General features: G+C 34.7%; 1 protein-coding gene across 1 annotated transcript in view; it reads left to right on the top strand.

Moving 5' to 3' along the window:
• The first annotated feature begins 1769 nt into the window (after positions 1–1769).
• Positions 1770–16808, top strand: part of LOC145661944 (carbohydrate sulfotransferase 4-like) — a 56440-nt gene continuing 41401 nt past the window's right edge. The window contains exon 1 of the mRNA XM_081727295.1: positions 1770–2509. Coding sequence (XP_081583421.1) covers positions 2407–2509 — 103 coding nt within the window. The 5' untranslated portion in view covers positions 1770–2406. The remainder of the gene's footprint in view (positions 2510–16808) is intronic.

The following is a 16808-nucleotide window of genomic DNA, read 5'->3' as shown; positions in this document are numbered from 1 at the left end:
TGAGAAACCTCGCATTAGCAAATGACTCCTTTTCCATTAAATAAAATATACCGCAATGGTGGCGATGAACCGGATGTGCCCTCAAACTTAAGGTCCCTCTTCTGATGTATAGGGTGAACTCAAAATGACTGACAACCAGGGTTGCACCCACTGTGTCCGGATCCTTAAAATTTTGACATTCTTTTCAGATAACATATTTCTGTCTTTTCCGCATTAGGACCGCACTCACAGGAGGTCCATCAGTCGAGACCTCTACAATCTATCAACTTTCGACATCCCCTAAAATAAAAAGTTCTGGGTGCGCACTTGATGACAACCCCTCAATTTCGGAGAAGGAAGGATGTCCTGGGACTTTTGACTCATCCTGTATTCATACACCATACCCCTATCCAATGAAATGAAGTGAAATCTTTCAGTTTAACGTTCCACGATTATGTCCGTTATGCTAAAAGAGATGGATGATTAAGACAAGCGAATGATGATGGAAAAATCGGTGAAATTATTTTGTTTTGATTCTCAGTTTGTAGTCTCATTTAGTAGGGAGGCTATATGAGACGTCAATCTACAGCTTAATGAGGAATCTGAACTACATGAACTCCCCCCGGGAATCGAACCCAAGTTTTTTCACGCCCAGCTTAGCCACGATGGTACTCAAATCGGTGGAATATGAATGTAGGAGGAAACAACAGTATTCCGAGAAAATCCACGGGCATGTGTTGTCCACCAGAAATTTACTTGACTGGGAATCGAACCAGAGACCCCACGCACCAGAAGTAAGCGCTCTACTACTGAACCACCGTGCTCTCGTAATATATACCCAGTGAATAGAGTCCCCAAACCAGAGAGTTGTTTGTTGAAGTTTAGCGTCTCTAATAAGCACCTAGGCTATAATATGAGGCGTACATCTATAGTTTTTACGGGCCAATGTCGCACGCACTAGCCACTAGACCAGCCGGAAGGACTACATGACTAATTAGCTGGGTGATAAGTGGTAACACATCTCCTTACTTTCAGTGATGATATTTTTAGCTTCCAGTACTGTTAAAATGCTTTCTTAATTTGAGAAAAAAACTGCAACTTAGAAATATTTTTATGTATGCACCGAGGAAGTATTTTCTTGAAAATTAGATTTTAAATTCTCATTTAAAAGAAAAAAGTTTTCAATGAAGAGAAAATCTTCCTCAAATATGAAGAGCAATTACATAAAACTCTTGAATGAGCATTGTTTTGATTTTTAAAGGTCACTTTTTTTTAATTTTTTATTTCTTTTATTTATTTATTTATTTTATTTTATTTTATTTTATTTTATTTTATTTTATTTTATTTTATTTTGCTTTAAACTGGATTTCTCTATCTCGGAATTGAAATAGTTTTTAAACTACCTTATGATCCTACGTGAAAACCAAGAATTGTGTGCCCAACGAGCATGGGCGTCCAAAGAAAATTATCTAGGGGGGGGGGCAACTCCATGATTGCTATATTACGTCTGGTATTTAATATACGTGGTTTGTTATATTACGTATACATTTTCGTGAGCCAGGGGGGAACGGACCCCTCCCTTCGGGCGCGCATGCCACCGAGGAATCTAACCAAGGTCCGCACACTAAAGCAAGCATGCTATTTGATATGAAGGCGAGAATAAATGTGATCCTTTCCTCGTCAATATTAGTCCCTTCCTGTCGATAGCTTGAACTTCGCGCCTCGCAATTACAATACAAGTACGTTGCAGCTCTGTTTGACGCATTCCGACTGTGTAGCAGTTGTTGGAAGGATGCTTGTAGAAATAATTAGAATATTTTCCGTACTCGTGAACACACAATGCGAAAATTGTAGTGTCTATTTACACAAGTTACGTAAACACCTAAGCTGAAAGAAGTTTGGTTTGGAATCAAAGTTCAGAACGGATATAGGCTACAATAACAATGATTCTTTATGACTGACACACACAGTACTTTTATACACATACGCATACGGAAACCCTCACATATATACATATGTAGCCTAACGCCCTTCAACGATCATAATTGTCTAGCACCGTGTGAACTAAATTCCATGGATGTGGAAGTGTGCAAGAGAGCAGTTTTATTTATTTTCCAGTCTACTCGTAATATGACTGAGTGTCTCGCCCGGATGCAACATCCGTTAGGCCTATCTGTTATCAGGAAGAGTCCGGGTGAACTGCTTATGCTACCCAGCTTAAAACCTTGGCACTGAACAGTGATGGCGTGCAAGTAATATCAAGAAACTAATGACAGATATTAACATTAGTTGCAAAGGCCAAACAGCTGCTTATCGGCAAAACGGTTGTAGCTTGTATTTTTGCCTGAATGTTTGTTGCGTCGTGTTCGCGGGATGTTATGAAGATACTTAAGCAATTTAATTCTAAAGAGGTTGTTAATAAGGAACATGATATGGTTAAAAAGAGTGTTGAATCTTGTGGCAATTTCTTCTCTTCTTTATGGAGTTTATCTCATGACTTGGACCACTCGATTCGCAAATCCGCAAAAAGGTAAGTTTCTTTAATGAAACATCTTTTCTCCACTGAACTAATAGTTTTGTGATTTTTGCTTTGACTATGAAGGGCCGCTTATATTACTAAGTAGAATCCGAACAACTACATAATGTTTCTATCCGAAACTTTGTACCACAGCGCAGGGACGTATGCAGGGGGTGGGTCCTGGGGGTCCGGACCCCCCCGAAATCCGGACTTTTTGTAAATTTAGTCTAATTTTAGGGGTAATTTTACAATTTTTAATATAATTTAGCCTGAAATTGTGTTTGGACCCCCTCCGAAAAGCTTTGGACCCCTCCCGAAATAAATTCCTGCGTACGTCCCTGCCACAGCGAAGTTCGAACCTGCGATCCCGCACACGGAGAAAAAGCGCTTTAGTCATTAGATTAATATGATGTTTGTAGTTAAGTATCAGTGTCTAATACCGCCCAGCTGAAAGGTTATACACTTGGCATGTGTGTATTCTAGGTTCAGTTCCCGGTGTAACAGTTTTCTGCAACAATTCAACCAGGGTTCTTCCAAAAAAGAAACAAAAAAAACTTTGTCCGTGGAGGCAAAATCAAAACGTGCGGACATTGCATTGGAACACTAATTTTTAAAGGACTTGTCCTGCACAAGGGTTACGTGTAGTTGCAATTAAATTTTGTTAGCTACGGGGTGGGGCGGGAGGTGGAGCACAAACAACAAGCCGATCGTGAAACTGAAATCATCAGTGATGAGGGCATGGGTGGAGTTAGGAATTGTCTGCCGGGGGACAGACATGTTAAAACAACCGTACAGTCTTGCAAATTTTGACAGGTCTTAGTACGTGGCCATCTTATAGGTGGCATTTTTTATTTTTTGTCACAAAGTTGTGGACAATGTCCCCATGTTCCTTCATAGCTCCGCCAATGGATGAGGGTGAAAAATGTAAGTGTTAGCTAGATATCATTCAGGCATAGCATTTTGTCTGGATTCCGAAACCTTTTGTCAGCTATAGTATAAAACAGAACGGTGTTTGTGGATTATTTGATACATACGAGCAAAGATAACTTAGTCTGTCATAACGAAGGAAATAATGTTGTCAATTTTGTAAATTAATTAGCGTCTACTTATCTGATCAGGGGGAAGAGAATATTATTCTCGAGGGACGAGAATATAGCGTCTACTCATGTGGCGATTCTCGTGGAAAGAGCCTGTGCCGCTAAATATTTTTTTCCTTGTACTTTTTTTCTTTTTTTCTTCGCACTCATCATGACAGGAATAGGGAACCACTCCTTTATTGTTTTTGAGCGTATTTTATAAACAAGGAACCTACATTGTTATCTGATATAACATACAAATTTAAAGCGGTCTTATGTATGAGTAGCGAGGCCGCGATGGCTCAGTGGTATCCTCCCCGCTGGTCTAGTGGCTAGCACGTACGCCTTTGGTGTATGGGGTCCCGGGTTGGATTCCCGGTGGAAGAGCCTTTGGAATTTTAACTGTCCTAAATGTTTCTGTGTTCGTGTCCCTGTCGTTCTAGGTTAAGTATACAAGTAAAACGAGTTAATCGAGTAACACAAGTAAGGACCTAATAATAAGTAGTTAAGCAAGTTAATGAGGCACGTTTGGTAAATCAGTTAACTTTTAAACAAGTGGTAGAGCGTTCACCTCTGGTGCGTGGGGTCCCTGGTTCGATCCCAGTTCGAGCCAAGTGAACTTTGTAATGAACAAAAACCGTGTGCGTGGGTTTTCTCAGGGTTTTTCTGTTTCCTCCCACTTATTTCATTCCACCATTGCATTCATTTCTCATCATCACCGTCTCCTTTAGCCTAACCGGTATAACCGTAGGACGTCAAACTGAAAGATTTATGTATAAGTAGATAGCCGGTCACCGTTCGCGCTTCCAATTCAGGAGATCTCGGATTCGATTCTTGAATCTGACCATCCTGATGGATATTTTAAAGGGTATTTGCACATGCCTTACTGAACCGCTAAATACAGAACTCTGGTAGGTTTCGTTACAAACATCCTCTCCATGTTTAATTAATAATTATTTTATGTGTGAAATGGATTCGCAACTGTATGTCGAACTTTGCCTAAATATTGATAAATTAGAATAATTAATAAAATACAAAACAATGCGATTACTATCAAAAGTACAATAAACTATTGCAAAACGGTGGAGAAGGAGGGTAGGTTTAAGTTAATATCAACGTAATTATTTTTGGTTATTCATAGAAGACAAAACATTCAAGATGATCGAAAGATTTTATTGTTTATTGCTTTATTCCCATATTTATGCACTATCAGCTCAAAGAAAATGTTTTTACACCTACAATTTCACTCGGGATTAAAGTGATTGCACTAAACATTGATTATTTGCGGTGATTTATTAGTAGAATTTTTGGTAGGTATACACCGGATTATCAAATAGCATATACCTACTCTTATACCTTCTGTTACATCCCCAATTTAGAATATATTCTGCTCTAAACGATAAAATATTAGGTGGTATAAGCTGTTATATCTTGTCAATTGAGTGTCCCCCCTGAGAATAGATCCCGGAACCGCTCGCACCAAAGACAAGAGCGTTAATGACAACGCTACGCGGGACTACGAAACATAGAAGGAAATTCATGAAATTTTCTTCAAACGAAAAGTGATAGATCAGGAATTGAAAACCGCCACACATTCCACATCCACTTGTACAGTACATTGATAGAATCGAGGCTGAAAATAATCACCATGCTGTTTTATACTTAGTTCGACATTTTCTTCTCGAGTTATTACCCTTTATTTTATGCTTCCGATAAATTTTCGACAAGTTATAACTCCGAAATGACGCGTTACTGCATCCATGTTAATCTATAATTATTTCATGTTTTCGTATGAACATTAGTTTCCCAAAATGTTTTGGTATTGTTTCTGAACTTCCTGTATGTAGCAGATGGATTAAGTAAGAAAAAATTCCAATGGCTTACGAACCCCGTTTCATAATACGCTAATTTCGGTAAATATCTCTGTTTGACATTGAAACATTAGCGAACTCTTCTACATCATAGCTATATAGTAATGGACTTCTTTGTCGTTAACAGTTTTCATTATCACAGTCAGCACTCTATTATTATGCATATAGTACTTATTCACACAAAGGCGTTATTCACAGGTTAGTGAGGTTTTTTTACATGCTCATTCACTGTTCCTTTTGACAATTAACAGGAAAACTTGGAATGACTCCGTATACGCAGTGAGTTCTCTAGCGATATATTTGACAATCCAATTTCTAATAAAGCAATGTTTCGGAGGGTGGTGATGTCCAATTACTTTAGGAAAACACCAAGTTTATTATTATTATTATTATTATTATTATTATTATTATTATTATTTTGGGGACTTCGAGCCGTATCGGAAAGGAGAAAAGTTATTGATAAATTATTATTCAAATGATGTTGGATAACAAATATAGTAGCAAATATTGCTTAGAAAATATAGGAATAAAAATGCCGACTTATAGTGTTAGGAATCGACCGACATTGGTTGCATTAAACTCTAAACGTGAAATACTAAGAAGGAGGACAATGTCTTACAATTTAAAATGAACATATGTTAGGATAAATGTCAGAGCATTTCTTACAAAAAATAAATAAATAAATAAATAAATAAGTAACAAAATAAAAAATAAATAAATAAACTGTTTTAACTTTATGACAAGGGTTCTAACTGCTTATCTTTATTTTATTGTTATTGTGTATTCTTATGTTATAATCTTTTACTCAAAGAACCAGTCTTTTATGTTAAAATATGACAATAAGTGAACAAGATTTTTGTATGTTGGATGTGTAATTTTAAGTAAGGTTGTTTCATTCTTTTAAATAGTAGTTAAATGAGACTTCAATTTGCATAGTTCTTTTAATCGTACATTATGAAATTGACTGTTTTTTTTAAATATTTTGTTTTATATATCAGTTTGAGCCTTATAATTTTAATATATTAACCTTCTGACAAAGGCCTTAACCTGCTCTAACAGTCATTCTATACTATATATTTTCTGGTCTGCTTATAATAATTATATAATGGTTTTAACATAGTGCTGTATTTTTGTTTATGTGCTGTTCATAGCACTTAAAATAAAGTTATTATTATTATTATTATTATTATTATTATTATTATTATTATTATTATTATTATTATTATTATTATTATTATTATTATTATTATTATTATTACTCTGCAGTATTAGTGTATAACGAAACTGATATATCTCATTGAGCTTAACAAAATAAACATTGAGATAAAACTTACAAGGGACATCACCCAATTGTCCGGCTCCGATTTCAATGAAATTTTTCTAGCTGATAGAGGACATATATGTATTATTTGTGATGACAGAAATTTTTGCCATGGTGCATGTTTTCTATTTATTTATAATTTTTAAGAGTTGTGATGTGGTTATTAGAGATTACCGGTACCGCAGAAGTCCCTTACTCACCTTTGTAAACGGAGCGTTAATGAAAGAACAACCATGTAGATACATATAAGGCCTAGGGGGAAGTTGTATGGTAGGTATGACCTTGACGGCAGCCATCTTGAAATTCGTCATTTTGAATTAAGGTCAAGTTTTTTAAATGGGAATAGGGTAATATGATACATAATTTCGGGCTAAAATTTAGTCAGGAAGACAATGATGAAGCTAGTTTTGAGATACACCCATTTGAGGAAAAGTTACAGACATTTAATTGTTTACTTATTACGTGCGAAAGTCCCTTACCTCCGCTTCTAACCCGCGTATTACTGATAATAAGTAGATAAAAGCTTCGGTAATACATGTTCTGCCTAGAGGGAAGTTATACGGTAAGGGTATCCTTGACGGCAGGCATCTTGAAATCCGCCATTTTGAATTAAAGAAGTTTGAGAAATGAAAACCATAGCATGTAACACCTCATTTTAATAGAAAATTTTCCCAAAAAGCCAATGGTATGCTTATTTTTGTTCTATAGTTAACTAGTATGAATATAGGACTGCTTCTAACGTGCACCAAACGTCCATTATTCGATCTTTCAAATTAGCAACACTCGTAATTTTGACCGCATGTTTTAAGATTCCAACTGGCACTTTGCAATTATTACCATGGCCAATGTTTTCTAAATGTATTACATTTTTTTAAGAGTTGCTATTTGTCAGTTCATGAATAGTGTTGGGATAAGCATCCAGCAATCTTCTGAATTTTGAAGACTTGCCATGTAATAATTTATTTCCTATACCTGCCCTTCAAAAACTCGTTTACTGATATGAATCATCACATAACGAAACAACTCCAACTTTGCATTCAAGTAATACCGAAGACGTAGCTTGTATAGTTAATGAGACGAAAAATTAAATGAAAATTCACTTCGAAAAGAAAAACGAAACACGATTGTTGTGTAAATCAAGGATCTTTTGTTTTGTTTTATATTTATTTCTTTATTGTATATTTATTTATTTATTTTCTATGGAATTTTTTTAGTTAGTCAGACAAAAAATCATTCGTTTTCTAGCGATTGTTGTCGATGATTCATGTTCGTAAGATTTATAATCAGTATTAATCGGGAACTCAATTAAGTTACACTTCTTTATAAACAAGTTACTTGTTTTTATATTATGTTCATGGTACAAACAATGTTTTGGGAAGAGTCATATTATGCATCTTTGATATTTTGTATCATTGCTGCTGTTCCTTTAAAGTTGTATTTATTAAAAATATTTTATTGTTTGTCGTTTGCGCAACATGCAGGCTACATTTCCTGATAATTTTTGTGTTCGTATAACACCAATTTGTTATAATTTCATTTGTTTTTTTTACGTCACATAGGTCCATAGGTTCTTCATGTATTCTCGTTTAAAATAATTAATTACATTGTAAGTCTTCAAAATTCAGAAAGATTGCTGGATGCTTATCCCAACACTGTTCATGAACTGACAAATAGCAACTCTTAAAAAAATGTAATAAATTTAGAAAACATGAGCCATGGTAACAATTGCAAAGTGCCAGTTGGAATCTTAAAACATGCGGTCAAAATTACGGGTGTTACCAATTCGAAAGATCGAATAATGGAAGTTTGGTGCACATTAGAAGCAGCCCTAAATTCATACTGGTTAACTATAGAACAAAAATAAGCATACTGTTGGCTTTTTGGGAAAATTTTCTATTAAAATGAGGTGTCACATGCTATGGTTTTCATTTTTCAAACTTCTTTAATTCAAAATGGCGGATTTCAAGATGGCTGCCGTCAAGGTCATACCTACCATACAACTTCCCCCTAGGCCTTATATGTATCTACATGGTTGTTCTTTCATTAACGCTCCGTTTTCAAAGGTTAGTGAGGGACTTCTGCAGTAATCTCTAATAACCACATCACAACTCTTATAAATTATAAATAAATAGAAAACATGCACCATGGCAAAAATTTCTGTCATCACAAATAATACATATATGTCCTCTATCAGCTAGAAAAAATTCATTGAAATCGGAGCCGGACAATTGGGTGATGTCCCTTGTTAGAATATTTCACCGTTTACAACACCCACCCCAGGAATCCTTCTGGATTTGGCTCTGTATTTATCTACTATTGTTTGTCCTCTGGTAGAGATGAATGGATCTACTCCTAAAAGTGATGCTACTACTACTACTACTACTACTACTACTACTACTACTACTAATAATAATAATAATAATAATAATAATAATAATAATAATAATAATAATAATAATAATAATAATAATAATAATAATAATATGTTGTTTAAGAAACCAGAAGATTCATCGTGACAGAAACAATTACCAGGAATTGAAGATCTCAGTGTAAGAAGAGGATAGTTCTAATTTTACATTTCTTCAGAACTGAAACAAAATATTGTTAAAATCAACTTATTGTATTATTGCGTCTGCATTTTTTTTTTTTAAATAAAGAAAGGTGCTATTATAGAGGTAAGACCTTTCTTTACAAAAATATTACAAACAAGAAAATACAACAAGTTGATTTTTAACAGTATTTTGTTTCAATTCTGAACGAATGTAAAATTGGAGCCGTTCCCTTCTTGCACCAATGTCTTGGAATTATATTCTGTGTCAAGTCCACCTTGCCACATATTTCTCTGAGAAGGATATTTATACTATAGTGCTGCCAAAATGTCTTGACCCGTGGCAAAAATGCGAACTAAAGCTCACACCCTCGATACACCCACGCGTTGAGCCAATAAGGATTCAGCTGTTGCTAAGCGAGAGAGCCTTAGCTTAACGGAGTGGAATTCCTTCAGGCGATAGCAGCGCCTGGAACGTAAGACTAGGTGTCAAGTCAATGTGGTCTATCTATACCTAGGTATAGTCTCAAATTCTTTTTGATCTATCCAAAGGTCGCTTTTCCAAAGATTTGCTATAAAAGAAGCGTACTAAACTGCAATAATTACTATTGTAGGCAATGTATAATTAATATTATAGGGGAAAAGACACTGGACACTGAAATTGGGGAGATTAATCAATACACAAATTAATTAATTAAACTCTTTGTGCTTCATTCATGTTTCCTATTCAACTACGTGTACCATACATCTTAGCTGTTAGGTGACAAGTAAATATTCTAGAGCAGTGTTTCTCAACGTGTGGTGCGCGACTATAGCTGTTGGGTAATACTTACGACTAATAGTGGTACGCCAGTGGAGAAGATTGGGAACCGCTGTTCTAGATTTAAGCCTTCTGTATCTTTCTCTATACCGTCTGTTCATTTAATTGTGAAACGTTACGTTCGAAATAAAAGCAAGGAATGGAATGGCAAAACAATCCATAAGGGGGAAGACAAGACTGCTTTGTAGATCCTTGAATAAAGAGTTGAGAAATAGATTTATAAAATGCGTCGTATGCTGTACTGTACTGTATGAGGCAGAAACATGATATTACGCAAAAATGATGAAAAACGATTGTAAGCTTTCGAAATGTGGTTGTGGAGAAGAATGTAGATAATTAGCTGGATCGAGCGGACAAACGAATGAGAGGGTGTTGGAAATGGTGGGGAGAAAAGAACAATATTAGATATTATTAAGAAGAGGAAGAAAAACTGGATGGGGCGTTGGGTAAAAAAGAAACTGTATCATGAGGGACATGCTAGAGGGTATGGATGGTGGGAGGGGAGAGAGACTACAATTAATAGACGATATCAAAATAGAGAAATCGTACGTGAAGACGAAGATGTTAGAGGAAGACCGTGAAGCATAAAGCTACTCAGTTGCAGCAAGTGACCTGTCAATAATGGTAGAATACCTATAATAATAATATTCGAAAACCACGTTTCTCTTTCAGCACAATATGGCGTCATAGATCTTTCTTTTTTTTACACTTCCAAACTATGCTATACTTAAGGTTAGTGTAAAGGGACAAGTTTTGTCGATAGATATCACTGCAGTCTTCATATCTCTCCCATGTATTTTTTACCCTTCACGAAAATTTACAATTTCTTTTATAAATTTCAATCTAGAGATTTCAAATTTTTAGAGAAGGAACTTCGTAACCTATTAAAGGGAACAATCCGTGCCAATTTTTTATTTAGAATTTTCTTCATTGCTGAAACAGTTCGATTGTTAAAGGTTTGAATATCCATTTCAACAATCAAGCCATTTCAACAATGAAGAAAATTCTAAATAAAATATCGACACAGATTATTGCCTTTGATAGATTATGAAGTTCCTTTTCTAAAAATTTGAAGTCTGTAGGTTGAAATTTGTAAGAAAAATCGTGAATTTTCGTGAAAGATACAAAAATACATGGGGGAGATACGAAGACTGTAGTTGCCATCTATCGGTAAAACTTGTCTCTTTAAACCAACCTTAAATATGGGAAATATGGAACGGCTATGACCGTCCCTCTGTCTGTCAACTGGTATCAGGGCAAAAACAATAAGACATAACGAGGGATGGTGTTTTGATACAGATTCACTGTCCAAAGAATATGTTTCTTCCCCTCCGGTAGAAATAAATATTTTCCGTTTTCAACATTGATCACCATGGAATAACAGTGAGTTTCATTTCACAGTGTGAAACTACGGTAAACATCCGAACTATGTGAATTCAAAACTCAAACTTGAAATAATACATCTATAACCACTTGAATAGAAGAATAAAATCACAGATAGAACCTGTTCCTCGGACACTGAATCCATATCAGAAAGCCATTCTTCGTTTTCTCTTACTGCTTTCGCTTTATGGACATTAATATTGGAACCGACATATGGACAGACATTCAATATTATGGACATTAATATTGAAAAACTAACTGATGTCTATCATTTTCGGTTGTAATCGAGGAATAAAATCAGAGTAGTGCTTTTTTTTTATTCTTGGTACTAAATCTATATCAAAAATCTGCTTGTGGCTATATTTCCATTTTGTCCATTACGAGATCAGTGTTGTAACTGGAAATTGTAAATTTTCACCTCTTTCGGCTTGAACAGATAGGTCAAAGCAGAGATGAAACTCATTCTTGGGACGCTAAATTTGTGTAAAAAAAAAACAGCTTTTCGATGTTTCGATGTTTGCTGTAAAAATAAGTATTGAAACTGAAAATACTAGTAAATTTCGACCATTACCGGTTTTGGTAAACTATTGTGGGTGGTGATGGTATGTCCTTCTTGAGACGCTGAATCGGTTGCAAAAAACCGCTTCTCACTATATGTTACCGTTCTCGTTGTATTACGGTAAAAGTTTAAAACGGAAATGGTTAATTCAAATCACTTCCGGTTTGAATATATGGTTGATGGAGGAGATGGAACTTATTCTTTGGACCGTTTTTTGCTCTGATACTTGTCGACAGACTGTAAGCGGTTCTGTAAGATTCGATACTTATGCATAGCATAGTTTGAAGTCTAAAAGCGATAATAGATAACGAGAAGCTGTTCTTTGATTAGAACTAGAAATTAGGAATTAGATTTCTGGGCTTTCTGCATATAGACTATGACCTGTTACCCCGTCATGTATGAGAGATGATGTACCCCGGCGATCACACTAGCTGAGGAAAGTATCTGGAAAGGAAGGGCCTTGAACTCGTATGTTAGGCACCATTCCGCCATTTGCCTGATGGGAATGAGGAAAATCCGACTCAGGATTTCTGTCCTGAAAAAGATTTTACACTTTTTCGACCGAGTGATCGGGAATCGAACTCGGGACCACTCGCACTAAAACGAACTCAGCATCCAAGAATAGATGAATTCCATCTCCGTTCTTATGTCTCTACTAAAACTGGAAGTGGTATCAATAATAATCTCCATGCAGCAAAAATGGTAATAGTAAGAGAGAAATGCTTTTTTTTTTCATGTCTCAGGAACATGTTTCGTCTCACACTTTATCCCTATGTTACAAGTGTAATATCCCTACTACATCCGGTTCTAATATTGAATCCCTATAGTTCGAAAGCCTATCCCAGTTTCACAATTGCGAAACGCAATTCAATTGTAATTTTATTTATTAATTAATTGTTAATACTAACTGTAAGCATCAGTCGTTGTCGGATCTAAATTCAGAGTCTGGATAAAAAAAATGAACAACCGTCGTTGCCGACTTTTAATCCAGAACATCGATTAAAAGAAAAGAAAAAAAAAGTTTTACTTCATTACCCGATGTTTATCCTTTGTTGTTATGCAAGCCCGCTTGACCATCAGGTAATGAGGGTTGCATACATATGAGGGGCTCTTAGAAACCGCTAGCAACGTGCATACGTTTGTGAATATATTTTAACGCCCCAAATCTGAATCCCTGAGCCGAAATAACAACAAAAAAACTTCGTACAGAATTAGATCTAGAATAGATCTATTTATGTATCAAATTTAGTGGCTTTAGACCATGCTTTTCTATGCGAAAATCTGACGACACACACAAACACACACCCTGTTTTATTTATATTTATGTATAACTATATATATTATTATTATAGAAAAATATATTGTTTCTAAAATTTAAATAACCTAGTTTATTTAGTTTAACACTTATTTTGTTTTCTAAAAAGTAACTTAACTGTTTAACAATGAATAAATTACAGTTTGTTTGTTTGTTGAAGTTGAGCGTTTACTTTTCACCGAGGCTATATGAAACGTGGACCTACAGTTTAAGGTGAAATCCAAACTATTCTAATGCCTTCATTTTTAATGCTCTCTCACCGGGAATCGAACTCGAGACCACATGCAACAGCAAGGAGAAATTAATCATTTACAAAGTTTTGAAAATTGTAGATGGTACAGTAGTGTTCAAAAAAACTTGGTTCTCATCTTGCTTTAAAAGGTCATGTTATGACATTCGCACGTAGGAAATTCTAATACTTTGGCTCTAAATAAATATCTCAGTTGGCCAAAGAAATTCAACATTTGTTTGGTTTAATTCGTACTGAGGGTTGGATACAAGAACTTTTAAAGAGAGGTAGATGGACAGTTTTTAAATAAAACTGCACATACAATCGTGGTTTCAAGTTGTCTATTTTCGCTTGTTTCAATTACAACTAATAAAAAGTACTCGGAATTAAAAATGATTTAGTTGGCTTTGTGTCAGAAAAGGAATTTTGCTACATTAATCTCCTTGTATCATCCCTGTTGGATGGTAGAAAACTTCAAGCAAAAATTTAAACTTCTAAATTTATTTTGTATACAGTACAAATCTAAATAATGTTCCTGATTTTCAATTCATAACAATGCGAAATACTTTCTTCGTTTATAGAAATTTGTTCATATAGCTAACTTACGAAAATAATGTGCCAGTTTCTTGTTAGTTTTGTTGATGTCCGTCAGGGTACATGTAAACAGAGACTCTGAGACTATTATAGGGGAATCAAATTTATGATGGGATAAATTTGATTTCGATTCCTGAGAATGGATGCGTAAATTATCATACCGAGATGCACGTACCTCATGGAGAGCTGAAGTTAATGCCACGGGGCTCGAACTCCAGGTCTCCAAGTTTAAAATGGATTATTGTTCTCCGAAAGATAAAAGAGAAAGTAAAAGTGATACTATTAACTAATATATATTCTACTTTTTCCCCAAAACGGTGTACCCAGGGCGCTAGGAAAAAGTAGGCGCGTAGTTATTACGAAAGTTTAGGTATAGAAATCGCAGGTTAATATTCGCAGAATATCCACATGCTGCAAAGCTGAAAGAAACATAACATACTAGTTTGGTACTCAAGAGACGGGCTGTGCTAACTATCTCACATGCAGCAAGTGAATTTAAAAAAAAAAAAATGCTGGGTGAATAAAATTTAAAAAAAAAGAAATTAAATGAAGAAGAATAATTTGGATTGTTAAGCCTGAAACGGTCAGCTCAGCTTGTCTCTCACTATGTTGGTGCAACAATTTAAAAAAAATGATCTATCAAAGTTTGGAGAGGGTAGAAAGTTAAAAAAAATGGTAATGCAACAAATGACAACAGTTACATGAAATTTAGGTAACAGTGATAAAATTTATTTTTAAGAATTTAAAAGTGAATAAAAAAAATCATAAATTAGTTAACGAAATAACAATGACAGGGATTTCTAAGAAAAATAATGATAGATTAAAAAAAAAAAGAATTAAACAAATGTTCTTAATTCCTTCACATAAGGACATTTTAGTAACCAGATCCTTCTATACTGATGCTAAATTAGGTACTATTCACGAAATCTGAAGGATTTCGGTCTCCTGTTTATCGTTTTACTATTTTTGTTATTCTCTTCATAACATACTACAAAATCGGAGCACTTCTAGAACAAAATTATTTTGACACTTTTGAACAGTTACATAGAAAAAATTGAAATGAATTCTCTATTTTTATGATTTGTTAACTTAACACAATAGCAAAATAATCGTTTTAGCGAATATAAAAGTACTCATTAAACACATTTTATATTTATCAAGGAGAACCATGAAAAGAAATTGATGAAAGTAGAAAGGGGTGAATTAACGAGAGATAATTATGTAATTTTGAATTTAGAAAAATAAATAGGTTTTGACTTGCTAGCAAGATTAGAACAATTACGAAAAAATATAGAAAGGAAGATAGGACAGACGTGCACTTCTGAAACCTTATTGTTTATGCATTGGTTTACATAATAATCACATAAGCAAATTTATACACATATTCAGCATTAAAAAAAAATAAATCACCTCAAGACAAGACATTTCATGATATCAATTATTTCTATAATAATAATAATATATGGTATTATCATACACATTTACACATACACAGAATATATATATTTAAACAAATATTCATAGTGGTAATTAGGTAGGTTAAACGAGTATTTGGCCAAGTACTCCAGCTGGGGAATGTCGACATTTGAATTTGTAGATCCGTTTCTTGTAAATATTTCTTTTGCGGGGATACGCCTAAGCCTAATATTCCTCATCTAAGCTAATCTAATTTGAGTCACGTTAATTAATAAGGTGATGCCGTAATATTTATATATATTTATTTCATTTTTCTTATTTACTCTCTATCACTCGGTCTATATATATTGTTGACACATTTCTCATATTTTAGTAACAGTAAGCTTACAACCACATACTTAAAAAAAAGAACTTTTTTCTTTGTCAAATAATGCCTATTCAATGATTAAAAATTTGAATATTTTTACAACACTGCATTACCAGGATTAAAACGAATACCAGTATACTTGATAAATTCATGTTACAAAAAAAAAAATGTTGTAAATGCTGAACTGAGATCTGATTTGTTAACTTCTTTACACTAAGCTATAATTCCATTTTTAAAATATATTACAAAGCGTTAATTAATCATAGCAGAAATTCCAATTATATTCCTCATGGTCATGATAATAAAATAAAAATAATGTAGAAAACTCATCCTGGTTATTGTATGTAAATTTAAAAAAAAATAAAGGTTATAAATCGTTCCTTCCGTCCCACGACAGAAAATGGGAATATTGATAATTATTCAGACCTGATGCTACACAGAGTTGATAGATGAGAGGATGGGATCGGCCAAAGTACTCCGGCTTTGAATCGTAACAAGGGAGAAAAATGTTTAAAACTTCTCCTACCTTTTCGCCGTTGCCTTGCATCTTTGGATCGTCCACTTTAGATGTATTTACCTCAGTGCTGCGAAGCCACCACACTACACTGCACGCGATGTAGCTCCTGCTATACACTACACCGTGGATCATAGAAGTCCTTCCTTCATAACCCGACGGCTGCATTTCTGGCAGATGAGTCTTTTCTGATCCTCAAGCTACCTCCTCTCGAGACGAGGATTCTTGGAAGGTTTTCCCCACTACTGGTCATCTAGTCTTGCTTTCTTTTCTTTTCTTTTTTTATCTTGAATTTTAT

This window comes from Thermobia domestica, chromosome 1, assembly GCF_964235325.1.
Source record: "Thermobia domestica chromosome 1, izTheDome1.hap1.1, whole genome shotgun sequence".
In the NCBI taxonomy this organism is placed as follows: domain Eukaryota; kingdom Metazoa; phylum Arthropoda; class Insecta; order Zygentoma; family Lepismatidae; genus Thermobia; species Thermobia domestica.
Note: the sequence above shows the minus strand (reverse complement) of the source record. Positions and strands in the feature narration are given on the sequence as shown.